This window comes from Monopterus albus, unplaced genomic scaffold, assembly GCF_001952655.1.
Source record: "Monopterus albus unplaced genomic scaffold, M_albus_1.0 scaffold371.1, whole genome shotgun sequence".
Classification (NCBI taxonomy): Eukaryota; Metazoa; Chordata; class Actinopteri; order Synbranchiformes; family Synbranchidae; genus Monopterus; species Monopterus albus.
Window position 1 is genome coordinate 36274 of NW_018128251.1, and position 13046 is coordinate 49319.

A 13046-nucleotide genomic window follows, 5' to 3' on the forward strand; every position below is an offset into this window, starting at 1 on the left:
GTTCAGCTCAGTTTGCCAAAGTCAGCTGACTGAACAGACAAAAATAAAAGGGCTTTGGTCATTCAACTTGTCTTGACTCTCAGAGATAAATAGAGTTCAATTCCTCATGTGTCCAACACACCTGCCCAATAAATCAGATTCTGAAGTATGCCAGCACATTCAGAAGTTCAAGAGACAACACTTTGGACTGACTGTGGCACTAGAAAGGTCCAACACATACACTGTACTGACTGAAGAATATTATAGGTTTCAGTATTACTTGCTACTCTGCACAGTATGTGACCTTACTCACTTCACATTTCTCACCCTTTTGCCCTGAGGTAGTTCTGAGAGACAAGAAGTCAAGTTGTCATTGCAGTCATTCACTAAGAAGGGGAGAGGAGATGCACAGGAGTAACTGGGTTGAAGATATCAGTCAGTCTCTGGCCAACACCACTGATGGATGTGATGTTATTGGCTTAGAACCACTTCAGGTTGGAGTGATGAGGGTAAATTTAGACTCCCTTATTTAGAGTACACACACGTCTCTAAGTGTGCAACTCACATGTTGATATGATTGTGGCTATTTCATAGTGCAAACCTTCATTTGGTCTTCTTCTTGAAGTACTGCACTGCTCCTATGTGACTGTGCCATGTACCAAGGCCTTACCAAGTCTCTATAGTAGGTAGAGCTTGAGCACTGCTGAGTGACGCCCATACAGAAGCAGGACAGGCAGCCATCTTTGTTTTCCTGGCTGAGATGGAAGGTTCCAGGCTTACAGCTGGAGCAAGATGGGCCTTCAACGTTCATCTGTAGCATAGTATCAGGGCAATAAGATGCAGTATAAGGCAGTAACTCTATGCCAGGATAACCAAAAGGTAAATACAACCAGAGAGCTGGGGTAAATAAACAGTGCCATTTTTGATCACCTTGCAGTGGCACACACCACCACTGCAGCTTTCTCGTCCCCTTTGATCACAGCTATAGCAGTTACCTGTAACAGTAGAGCAGAGAGTTGAAGCATAAGCCATTTCTTCATTGAACACACTGTTAAATCCACATTAATGAAATTAAAGGGGTCTTTGCAACTTTTGTCATGGTATATAATAAGACAAGAAGACAGTATCAGTCATTTTCCTGGATCAAAATAGAAAATGTACCATTGACTTCATTGTTGCTACATCTTTGTCCAAGCAGTGGGTTCCCGGTGTATCCTGCAGCACATCTGAAATAAAATAGACAATGTGTTTGAGTAAACATTTCCAGTCAAAGAGGATACAAGTTTTAATCCAAGGAACAATGAGGCAGGAAACTGCAAAAGGTGACACATGATGAATTGTGGCCTGTAGGATGTCTTCTTGATCCAAGGCAGACTTCAACAATGAACAAAACACTGAGATCATTCAGACCAAGGACATACAAACTATTCTTTTATTCCCTCCAGTAAATACACATATCTACACTAAAGGCTAGTCTTACTTTGATATGACCCAAAAATCACAGACACACAGCTTATGCAACATATACTAAGAGTTTTCCCAGAGAGAAAAGATGATTGAACACTGCTGGAACTGGAGATGGATGAAGCATAGCTGCTGCTAAACCATTCAACATGTCTCAGATGTTGATTCCATCTCGTAAATGAGTGTTGCACAGTTGAAACAGAGGAAACACCTTTGCACAGAAACTGAAACATTAACAGAAATTCAGACAATATCACCAGATTAAAACGTTAATACAGAAGTGAGTGTGGCTGGTACGATGAGCCGCAGAAGAAGATGCTTAGCTGCTGAAGAGAAAGGAGATGTCTCACACTGTGACATAGCAAAGCCATTCACCTTCAAGCCAAGCCAGCAATGCCACTACCACTAGAGCAGAGGCTACTCTAACCACAGCAGGTCAGTCTTACCTCACCTGTCCAGGTCCGCAGGTCAACAGCCAACAAAGAGGACTTCCATGCTATGAGCTTGCTTTGGGAAAAGTCTTTAGTTTTGCAAGTACTTGGTCACAAACCAAAGTATTAGAAAAATTTACATTTGGACCTGATGATGGAGCTGGATGAAAAGTTAGGGTGCACATGAGGTGTTCAAAATGTGCTGGAGGTAAATAGACCCTGAGGTAGTCTGGCCATAGCAAAATAGACAAATATATATCCATGACAGGTACTAATGTAAAACTCTCTCTACAATTATTCTATTTGCCATTAAATACACCTTCAAAGTCATTAGTATCAAAATGGAAAAAGCTGCCACATTAACGTGATATTAAACTTCTGGAAGGTCCTCCTAAGTTCAGTTGACATGGTACAGCAGCCGGTAGCAGTAAGAGATAAATATCAGGATCAGCGCCAAGAGATATAAACAACTAAAAAATAAAAATAATGAAACACAACACATCATATTCCCTAGTCATCAGGGATGATTCTGATGGGAATTGCCAGCCTTCCCAGGACAACATGAAGAGAACCATGTTGACTCTTTTTCTGGTTTGCAGGCAGATCTCCCTTTAAGAGCCTCAGGAGATCCAAAACATCAGAATAAGGGCTTGTCTTCTTTTTCTGCTGGGTTTTTTTTGTTACTTTCTTTGCAGTAGTAGCCTTGGTTTTAGGTGGTAGTGACACCTGTTTCACTGTTGCGGTAGACTTCTTCTTCACAGTAATAGCCTTGGTTGTTTTCCTTTTTACTGTTGTTTTAGACTTCTTTGCACTAGTGGTCTTGGTAGGTTTTGTGGTTGTGACTATGTTCTTAGCAAAATTCTTTGCTTTGTGAGAGACCGACTCTTTGTTTTTGTTTTTGTTGCTGCCTACTGAAGACTTTCTGCCCTCTTGAACCTTCTTTAGAAGTGGTGCATCTGACCTAAACGCCTTGTTAGGTCTACTCTTTTTAACAGGTGGTGCAGATTTCTTTTTATTGTCCCGGTCAGACTGTTTGTGCACCTGAGGGGTTCTCGCAGGCTTTGAGCTGTGAGCTGGTGGCCCCAGTTGAAATGTAGTGATTGTTGCTTTTTCTTTAACTTGCTTCTTGAAGTTTGCTTGGTTTTTCTGTGAAACCTCTTTAGCTGTCACAGCAGCCCTCCCACTCTTTGGCTGTTCTGTTTCAGACTTCACTATAGTTTTAGATGCAGTCCTTGGTTTGTTCAAGGTTGTCCTTAACTTTGTTGCTGAACTTTTTGAGACTTGACTTTTAGATGACCCAGTGATTGAATGGAGCTTTGAAGGGTTCTTTTCTTGCTTAGTGGTGGCTGGACCAAGTTTTCTGTCTCTCCAAGGAGCAGAAGTAGATTTGTTCCAGGGGAGACCTGGAGTAGGTATGTTTTGAGGCACTTTGGTTTTACTGGTGAGTGGCGTTTCTGTAGGAGGCTGGGGTGTTGAGTACAATGGGACTGCAAGTTCTGTGGCGACTAAAGGCAGAACCCTCTTTTCTTGGGGAGAACGAGAGATGTGTCTAGTGCGTTTCATCTTGTTTATCTCCTGAGCCAAGGCAGTGAAACCATCGATCAGGATTTCCAGCCTCCCCTCTAGTCTGGTCAAACGGGCCTCCATATTTGTGTAGCTCTTCTCCAGCTCCTGAACCCTCTTTTTCTTCTCGCCAGCTGAATGTAGAGCGATGAGCTCCTTCAGCTGGGTGCTGAGATGACTCTGCTGCTCCTCCATACTACGGATGCTCTCCTTCATGTCAAGCGTGTTGCTTTCCAGCATACTCAGGCGCCGGTTAAAGGTGTTCAGGTGTATCCGGAGCAACTGCTGGAAGCTGGAGCGTCTGATTTCTGGGCTGGGTGTGAAGGGTGGTGGGACCCTGGATGCTAATCTGTTGGGAGTGGCTGAGACAACGCCCGCTGCTTTAGTGGATTTAGTAGTGTGATAATGAGGTGTAGTAGACAGTGAAGTCCTAGCAGGGATCACAGTCGCTCCTATGGTAGCAACAGGCCGAGGATAGTCAATGTCTTCATCGTCGTTGTCTCCGCTGCCGTACGGCACTATTTCTTTCTCCCAGCTGAGATTGAATACTGCTTCCCCTCCACATCCCACAGGTAGGAATTCTTCTATCTGCTTCTCCAGGAAGGGGTCCCCGCAACTGTCTGAAGACAGCTTCTCTTCTCTTAATGTCAAAACAGCAGAATCAGGTATGATGCAGGCAGAGATGTGCGAAAAATAAATGTTTTTATGAATTTCATCTTACACCCAAGTCACCATGTCATCTTTGTGCTCAGAGTGGCAAAGATTTATTAGCCAGACAGGAGTTCTCATAAATGCCACATCTACATTTATGTGTTAGAGGCCCAGAGACACATTTGGTGTGTGCACAAACAGAAATCACTAGCAGCAAAACACAAAGCTGAAGCGGAAAGCAACCACTGAGAGGGCTTTTGGAATTAAAGCAAAGGCAGAAGAAAGCCAAAGTAAAACATTTATTAACTAGACTAAAGGTTTTTAGGACATAAAGCACAGTTATTTCTACACTGGCATTTTTCTTTTCACCAAAACATAAAAACTGAATTATGACATTTTGAGTACCACTAGTGGTGCCTTTCATTATTCTGTCTCACAGTAGAAAACATTATCCAACAGCCAAACTAGATAAACAGGACAGTACAAACTATCACATATACATCAGAATGGGTGGCACTGATTTGCATCTCCCATCCTTCCACTGACGCAATCACAGCTGTTTTGAAGAAAACAAGAGAAACGTAAACCACACATGCTTCTATTCCTTTCCTGTGAATGAATGAAACCAGTAGGTGCCAGTGCCAGCCCATGCTAACCTTGCTGCCGACCCACCCAGGTAAACCCCAGGTAAACTCCAACACTGAGCAGTGTGCAAACGACCCTGAGATAAAGACAGAAAAGAGCAGGGAAAGGGAAAAAGAGTTGGGAGGGTACCTCTCACAGCGTCGACCAGTGAATCCAGGGGGACAGTCATCACATGTCGGCTGACCATCAGAATGCAGATAACAGGTCTGGGAGAATCTGTGAAGATGCTCTTCTTTAGCACTAACCATGTTGGTTCATTTACAGTTTGATCTCTTGTTATTATGGGTCATTAGAATAAAGTGTTTTATTAGCTGCTGCCCTGCTCACAGTTTCCTTTGTCTGATGGAGCATTACACATAACAGTCAACGTTAATCTACACTGAATAGAACTGACTCTGACTGACAAAATTATTAGACATGAACTCACTGGTTGCTGGATGTGGTTCCAGGACAGGGGCAGGGCTGGCAGGCTTGAGCACCGCCCGTCAAAGGGTTTCCATAGAAACCAGTCTGACAGCGTTCACACCTTGGCCCGGCAGTGTTATGGAGACATTGCTTTTGGTCAGGACACACAAATAAAGAAGCGGTGAGCTCAACAGAATAGTTAAACACACAGTAGTTATGAGTGACAGTGTTTCTCCACATGTTGGGATTTGTTAAAAACAAAAACATTAGCGCATTCCAGTGAAGAGATCAAAGCAGGTTCAACTTAGCATAAATTCTACCAGACAGTTGCCGGTCTCCGGGTCACAGCTGCTGGCGTGACCGTTGCAGTCACACCTCTCACATGTGCCCAGGTAAAGGCCAGAGCTGGTCCTGGTGTAGCCTTCATCACACTCCTGTAATGGTATAGAAAAACACCTCAGGTGAGAGACAAGTGATGATGACAACTGAGCAAACTTGCGTTATCGATGAAGGCTGAGATGCAGATGAAAGCTCCAAAAAGGCTAGAGACTGGACCTGAAGATGGTTTTATAAAGCTGAACTACTTCTCTGAAATCTGCACGTGTACCTGGCATGAGGGCCCTCTGTATCCCTGGGGGCAGGCGCACGCTTCCACCTCCAGAGCACGTTCATTACCAGTGGAGTGAGGAACAGCTATGTCCATCTTGATGTCGGAAATGCTATTTAGCACACACACACAAAACAATGAACTCTCTATTTGCTATTATACAAAATATCTTTTTTTTTATTTTGATGTATATGAATGGGCTGCGCATTGTCAGAAGACGCTCCAACCACACCTGGTCTCAATCATGCTGTCTGCGTAGGTGGCCCTGATCATGAAGACAGTAATGTCAGCCAGAGTCATCAGGAGGTGCTCGCGAGTGCACGGCTGCCCATCGGAACGTCTCCACATAGACTGTTAGCCAGAAGGAAGAGAAACGTTAGTCCACGGACACTGTGAGAGGATTCAGATACCCTTCTACCAACACTAATGAAACACACTTCTCTGAAGGTCACAGTGATGGTTTGTGGGACACGAGGAAGGGGACTGGTCTGGGAGTAGTGTTCCAGGAAGATGCCATTGCCCTGAAGAACCACATCTGGCTGACCACGAGTCGTCAGCGAGCGGTGAGGAGGTTCGAAGCGCACTGTGTAGCGAAGCTCCCCGCCATAGGCTGTCACCTGGTAGCAACATGGTGAAGAGAGAAGCTCATCTTAACAAAACTGAATAGTGGAAAGGTATTTCACCCCTGTGATACAGAGGGGGATGTCAGTCACATGACACCCATGCTGGGCTTCACTGTGAATTCAAGCCAAAAGTTCAAAGGAGGCTTGTTGTGTGCATAGGTGCAGCCTTTCCACTTGACAACTTGTTGAGGCATGACTGACTGGGCAGGAGTAATCTAGGCTGACTAACACCTGAGAGTCTTTCCCTCTCCTCTCCTCCAGCCTGCTCTTTACTTTGTTGTTTTCTCTCACCTTATCTCCATTGAAGCTCTCAGGCAGGACCCAGTAGTAGATGTCGCTGGGGACCCTGTAAAAGGAGGTGTAGACAACTTCAGAGGAGCCTCTCTGGAAGATGTCTTCAGAGATAGTGTTCGTGTTGGCCCTGTTGGAGAGGGAGAAGAGCTGCCCGTTCACCCCTCCTCGCACCTGAGAGACAAGGTTTGTCAGAATGAGATGTGAACTGAGATTTACATACGCTCACACTTCAGCACAATCCTCTGTTTGCACACTGCATCTCTGTATTTCACATCTGAAAGGATCTGCTGATACAGCAGGACTGCACAAACACTGAGTCAAACCTCTACAACATAAATATTCACCGCTCCCTTAACTCTCCACAGCCTATCAAACTACCTGATCTCTGTTCCAAGTGGAGCTGGCACACTGTTTGGTGACGCCCATACAGAAACAACGAAGGCAGCCTTCAGAGTTGGCCTCTGAGAGGTGGAAGAACCCAGGCTTACACTCATCACAGAGAGCTCCTGCCACGTTGTTCTGCAACACACACACACATACATGTGCATATGTAATCCATCTGCATGTCAAGCTCATTTCTTTCATTAAGAATGACAGCAGAATATATAACAGTAAGATGAATCACAAATGAGCTGCAGATTTAATGACAGATGGTTATAATATGATCCTAATAGATCACTTTGCAATTTTCCATACTGTATTTATACCTTGCAGCTGCATGGCTGGCTGCTGGAGCTGATAGTTCCTCTGTTGTCACAATTGTGGATAGCTGCAGGGACACAGCAGAAGAAAGAAGATGACATATGGGGACCTGGGCATGCTCTAGCCATTCTACATACCACAGCCATGACCACATATTACAGCCTATGGTAACAGCAGGGAAAGCCCTGATGCTAATCTTTACAGAGGGTAAGACTCCTTGAGTTCATACTGCCAAATGACTGAACTGTTCAACAGGTTAAACAATCAAGACTTTCAAAAATGTCAGCACAGTTGTTCAATGTATACTCACGGCGAAGAACACATTTTCCATCAGGAAGAAGAGGATTACCCTGGTAACCAGGAGCACACCTGAAATAAAACAGAAATATAAAAGATATGCTTGACCTATCACAATCATCAGCCGTAGCTTGTTCTGCTTGTTACAATCAAAATTTCATTCTAGAGTAGGCTGTGTAATCCTATCATGCCATCTAGCATTATCAGGAGTCATAAAAGACTGATGCCACTTTTTATAAACCACATCACTGCCATCTGAAAACTGTTTAGACCACAGTCTAAAGGCACAGGGCATGATATCAGTTTCCTCACCTTTCACAGCGTCTGCCTGTGTAGCCGGGCCTGCAGGCATCGCACGTTGGCTGCTGGTCAACATCCAGGAAGCAGGTGTCAGAGAACCTACAAAGAAAAGGTCCTAGATTAAATTTAAAGCACTGGGTTAATAAGTAACATGCTGAATTAATGAACCTGTGTTCAAACATCTGAATGAGCTCAGCTTTTGGGAATAAAAACCTGCAGGGCGAAACTGCTCATTTGTAATGCCATAATTCCAAGGGGATGCATGTGCCTGAGGGTGTGCCCCATTATTTTTTATGCGAGATGTGGCCATGCGTGGTCTGGGTGGGCCTGTGGCCTTACCGCCGTGTGGTCTCATAGTACGGGCAGGGGCAGGGCTTGCAGTCATCGGGGCGCCCTCGGCTTGGGTCACCAAAGTAGCCGGAGCGACACTTGTCACATTGCTGGCCTTCTGTGTTGTGCTGGCAGCTCTGTGGCAGGGAGAACACACTGGTCATTCTTTTACATGAATGCCACCCAAAATTGTTGAGAAGAATAGCTTGACATTTTGGGAAAAATGCTTATTTGCTTTCATGCATTATTTGAAAAAACTGAAACTACTTTTCTCCCTACGCTAAGGAGTTGATTAGCTCAGCGTAGCATAAAGGCTAACGGAAGTGACAAAAACAACTTGCCTGGCTCTGAAAAGAAGATTACTAGCACCTCTAAATTGAACAATTTAACACATTATAACTTATTAGTATAATTTTTACACAAACAGAAATACAAAAGCAACAATGTGAGGGTTTCGAGTTTCTCATTTCCACTTCATGTTCTGGCATGGAACTCCCCAAAAGCACAGTTTGTAATTTTTACACCTCTGTATGGGTCACATTAAACAAATGTTTTAAACATGGTACCTAGCTTTAGAGGGGCTGTTTTCCTGTTTCTATGCTTTATTCTGAGCTAACATGCTTGCTAGGTGGCGCTTGCTTCATATTTAGAATACAAGAATAAAAGTGGTATTGATCGTGAGAATGATAATTGAGCATACGCTAACAACGCAAATATTTCATTCATATTATTTTCTTTGAGTAAACAAACATTTATTACATTTTACAGTTACAAAGTGAGGTGTGCTTTATCAGTGAAGTAAAATTTGTCATATGTGTTTGACAGCCATTCTTGCCCATAAGTAGCTAGTTATTACCAGACAATGCCCGCTGATCGGATCACAGGCACTGGCGTGTCCATTACAATTACAACCAGTACAGGTGCCAAGATAGACGCCACCAGGGACACGTTCAAAACCAGGGGAACACATCTCACAGGACAAGCCTGAATATCCAGGAGGACATCTGGGAATGATAAGTCAACAAGTTTGTTTCAACACAAACTATTACAAGTCAAATTACACCATAAAATGTGATGAGGTAAATGAAAAACAGCTGACTGAAGCACAACCAAAATACATTTCTATTTTTGGGAGCATTCTGCCTTTTCTTTAAATAGCTTACAGTGGAAATACTTAAAAAAAACACAAGGGGAATGATATACAAAGGTCAAAATTATTTCAAAAACAGTCATTGCCTGTATGAACTTACTGTATTATTATACAGGACTCTCTACATACTGGATATATACCCACAAACTTTTGTCTCACCTGCACTCTTCAACATCGTTAGCATGACCATGAATGCTGAACTCCACGGTGGTGGTATCCATGATGATATCACTGAGTCCCACGCTGACCATGTGGTTGTCATAGATTGTGCGGATATTGATGCTGTCAAGGTTGGCCAGTGTCATCATCAGCTCCTCCCGGCTCACAGGACGGCCACTGGAGTGCTGCCACTTATCCTAAAACAGTAACAAGTAGGTTTACTGATATATGAACACTTTAAGCTTAGTTCAGTTTGTCAGGAATAGGGGATTTATAGTTTTTGTATGATTTTAATTCCTCCATCATTATTCATGACTACAATTTCGTCAGAAGTTTGTTATTGTAAAATTTGGGGTTGGTCCTTTTAAACCTTATCCTTGACAACATTTTTGTATTTTCTTTACAGTCATCACAAATGTACCACAGGATTGTGCAGCATCTGAGACAACATAACCAAAGACCTACTTCAGTGAATATGATCTCTTTCTGGTTGACCACTAGGGAAGGGGTGGGGCTGCCTCTGCGGTATATAAGCCTACGTCCATTTCCAACTAGAATCACATCGGGCTTCTCCACAGGCTCAGACAGACCGCGGGCCAATGTGTACCGCACCTTGTACTTCAGTGACCCTCCATAGGAGTCAATCTAAAAACAGATGGAATGTTTTTCATATAAATGTGATAATAAGTAAAATAAAGCCTGCAAAGAATTTTACTCTTTACCTTGTTACCCAGGAACTGGCGAGGCAAAGTCCAGAAGGAGTCAAGGTTGAGGAAACGGCGTGAAAGGTCAACGAGCTGGAACTCTTCTATCTCGGGGTTAATGAGGACCTGAGTGGAGGAGAGGGGGGGAGTGCCCGGCCGAGATGGGTAAGTGACATTCACTCCTGCAAGTACAGAAAACAGAGTCACTCCATCATCTTATACTTGTATTCATGGTTAAAATGTTGGTGCTAAAGTAAATCTCCGTGGTATCAATGGTTTCAGTGCCTTTGAAGTTTTCTTCCTCAGTGAAACGCAGGCTGATCTGGTCGCGGTAGCGGCCGGTGCTCTTGCAGTTCTTGGTGATTCCGGCACAGAAGCAGGACACACATCGGCCATCCACACTGAAGTGACCATCAGAACAGTTGCCTGGAAAAATCAAAACAAAGGACAAAAGCTGTTTTATAACTTTAATCAGAATTCAGTTATGGTTTGTTAAAACTGCAGTGCCTCTTACAGTGAGCCCACAGTAAAAAAGAAGCGTCAGTACCTGGGTCTGGATACGAGATGAGAGTTAGCACTCCATCAGGGATACCGAACACCAGGCCTTTAGCATTGATAGCCTCACAGGTGTAGGCCCCCTGATCTGCCTCCTTCACATTGTGAATGGTGAGGGTGCCGTGGCCGTTCTCGCTGGTCATGGAGATCCTAGTAATACCAATGAAAGAACAAATGACTATTTTTACAATCAGTGGAGACTATGTGAACCTTATATACCACAGTCAATAGTAGGAACTCTGCTCTTTCTGACTCTCACTGTATCAGTCTGAGGAAATATTGTTACATAAAAATACCAAAGATGAAGTGTAATTGCCTAACTACACACAGCAGGCTACGCTAAGAACAAACATTCTGACTCAGCAACAGTACACCACAAATTCCTCAATAATTAAAATCCCAGTTAAGAGTTGAAACACTGACGTAGGAAGTCTGTTGACAGTTCCCAAAGAACACGTGTCAAATGTCAGTGAGAAGAGGAAATAAATTCATTGTCATTTTCAGTTCTTCGTGGTCTGCTACAGTTCAATTATGTAAGACCGGCTTTCACCTGATGCTGGTGCTTTGTTTGAGACAGCTCGTCCATACGATGTAATACAATCTAATGTAGCATCAACAAAATCAATTCTACAGATGTTCAAAATCATTTGGGCAGTATTTTCCATGATCTCTCAATAAATTGCTGGTCTACTTAGTTTGTTAGCAGGTTTTAATTAAGTACTCTTCATCAATTTCTCATTGAATCCACCTATTGCTGATGGGAATGTGGCCCCAGTTGAGTCTCCAGGTGATGATGGGTGTTGGCACCCCAACTGCATGACAGGTGAACGTCACCGTCGACCCCCGTGCTGCTTGAACAGACTCCTCCGGTGGGGTTGTCACAGAGGGGGGGGCTGTAAAAATGACAAAAGGTGGGAACTGTGTAAGCCACAGTAAGTGCACATATATAAAAGTCTGGCATGTGACTGGAAGTCGGCAATCCAGTGAACCTCAAAAATGTCCTTAAAATATAAGGAAGTATAATTCTATGGACTATGGATGGACAATTCCCTTTCAGTTCTGTGGAATGATGATTCTCAAAAAGCTCTGTGTCTCTGTGAAAAGAGCCTGGTTCACAGCAGATTAGTCACAGCATACAAAGAAACTCAGAGGGAGACTAGAGAAGGGAGTTAAAGAAGCAAAGAGCAGGACAGCAAAAAACTGAAAATGTGCACAAGAGTGGAAAGACAGATTGTAAGAGCAGAGGGCTGTGGACAGCGGCTGCTGTGAGACTTACTGCAGCCATACTCATCGGAGCGGTCAGGGCAGTCTGGCTCTTCGTCACACTGGTAACTAGCTGGGATGCAGGTGCGATCACTCAGGCATTCAAACTGCTCAGGAGCACACCTGTCGCCAGGACCCTTGGTGGCTGTGGTTTTGACAAAACAGACATAGCACTTCTCTTTATTTAACCAGGTAAAAAACCCATTGAGATCACGATCTCTTTTACAAGGGTGACCTGGCCAAGAGGTCAACAACACATGTCGTCAATACATAAGTTTCAATACAAATCAAAAACATTAAACATTTAAAACAATACAACCAATTTAAAAACACCTACACTGACCAAGAGAGTCCTGTTGCCTAAGAGCCATAAGGGAATAAAAAGCTTTAACTGAGCATAATTCAGTAACTTTCAAATCTGCTTGGAAACTATTCCACGAAGAGGGAGCGGCAAATCCAAAAACCCGTTTCCCTTTTTCGGTCCGAACTCTCGGCACCATGAGCTGATACTTATCACAAGACCGTAAGGCATATTTGGTATCCGATCTACGTAAAAGAGAGCATAAGTATGCCGGAGCTAGGCCTACCAAAGCCTTGTACACTAGCACCATCCAATGAACATGTCTTCGCATGCTCAGAGACAACCACTGTGCTTTAACATACAGGTCGCAATGGTGCGTTAGTCGACTACAACCCGTCACAAACCTCAAGGCACTGTGGTAAACCACATTTAAAGAATGGAGACATCTAGCTGAGGCATTCATATACAGTACATCACCATAATCCAACAGGGGAAGAAAGGTCGCTGATATTAAATATTTGCGGGCCTGCAAGGAAAAGCAGGATTTATTACGATAAAAGAATCCAATCTTCATCCGTAATTTTCGAACCACATTAGCAATGTGGGTTTTAAAAGACAACTCA

The 13046-nt window shown here is 43.6% G+C and overlaps 1 protein-coding gene across 9 annotated transcripts in view; it reads right to left on the reverse strand.

Annotated features, from left to right (window-relative positions):
* The window catches only part of hspg2 (heparan sulfate proteoglycan 2), an 87959-nt gene that overhangs the window by 33714 nt on the left and 41199 nt on the right, over positions 1-13046 (reverse strand). For all 9 annotated transcript variants that reach the window (XM_020585587.1, XM_020585593.1, XM_020585591.1 and 6 more), the window contains 23 exons: positions 12136-12267; positions 11608-11752; positions 10852-11009; positions 10590-10730; positions 10323-10486; positions 10066-10245; positions 9601-9797; positions 9148-9295; positions 8301-8428; positions 7974-8060; positions 7675-7733; positions 7370-7431; positions 7041-7181; positions 6660-6833; positions 6183-6362; positions 5978-6096; positions 5746-5857; positions 5459-5572; positions 5161-5288; positions 4863-4949; positions 1141-1205; positions 910-974; positions 650-790 (listed from right to left, as the gene is read on the reverse strand). In XM_020585587.1, coding sequence (XP_020441243.1) covers positions 650-790; positions 910-974; positions 1141-1205; positions 4863-4949; positions 5161-5288; positions 5459-5572; positions 5746-5857; positions 5978-6096; positions 6183-6362; positions 6660-6833; positions 7041-7181; positions 7370-7431; positions 7675-7733; positions 7974-8060; positions 8301-8428; positions 9148-9295; positions 9601-9797; positions 10066-10245; positions 10323-10486; positions 10590-10730; positions 10852-11009; positions 11608-11752; positions 12136-12267 — 2927 coding nt within the window. The remainder of the gene's footprint in view (positions 1-649; positions 791-909; positions 975-1140; positions 1206-4862; positions 4950-5160; positions 5289-5458; positions 5573-5745; positions 5858-5977; positions 6097-6182; positions 6363-6659; positions 6834-7040; positions 7182-7369; positions 7432-7674; positions 7734-7973; positions 8061-8300; positions 8429-9147; positions 9296-9600; positions 9798-10065; positions 10246-10322; positions 10487-10589; positions 10731-10851; positions 11010-11607; positions 11753-12135; positions 12268-13046) is intronic.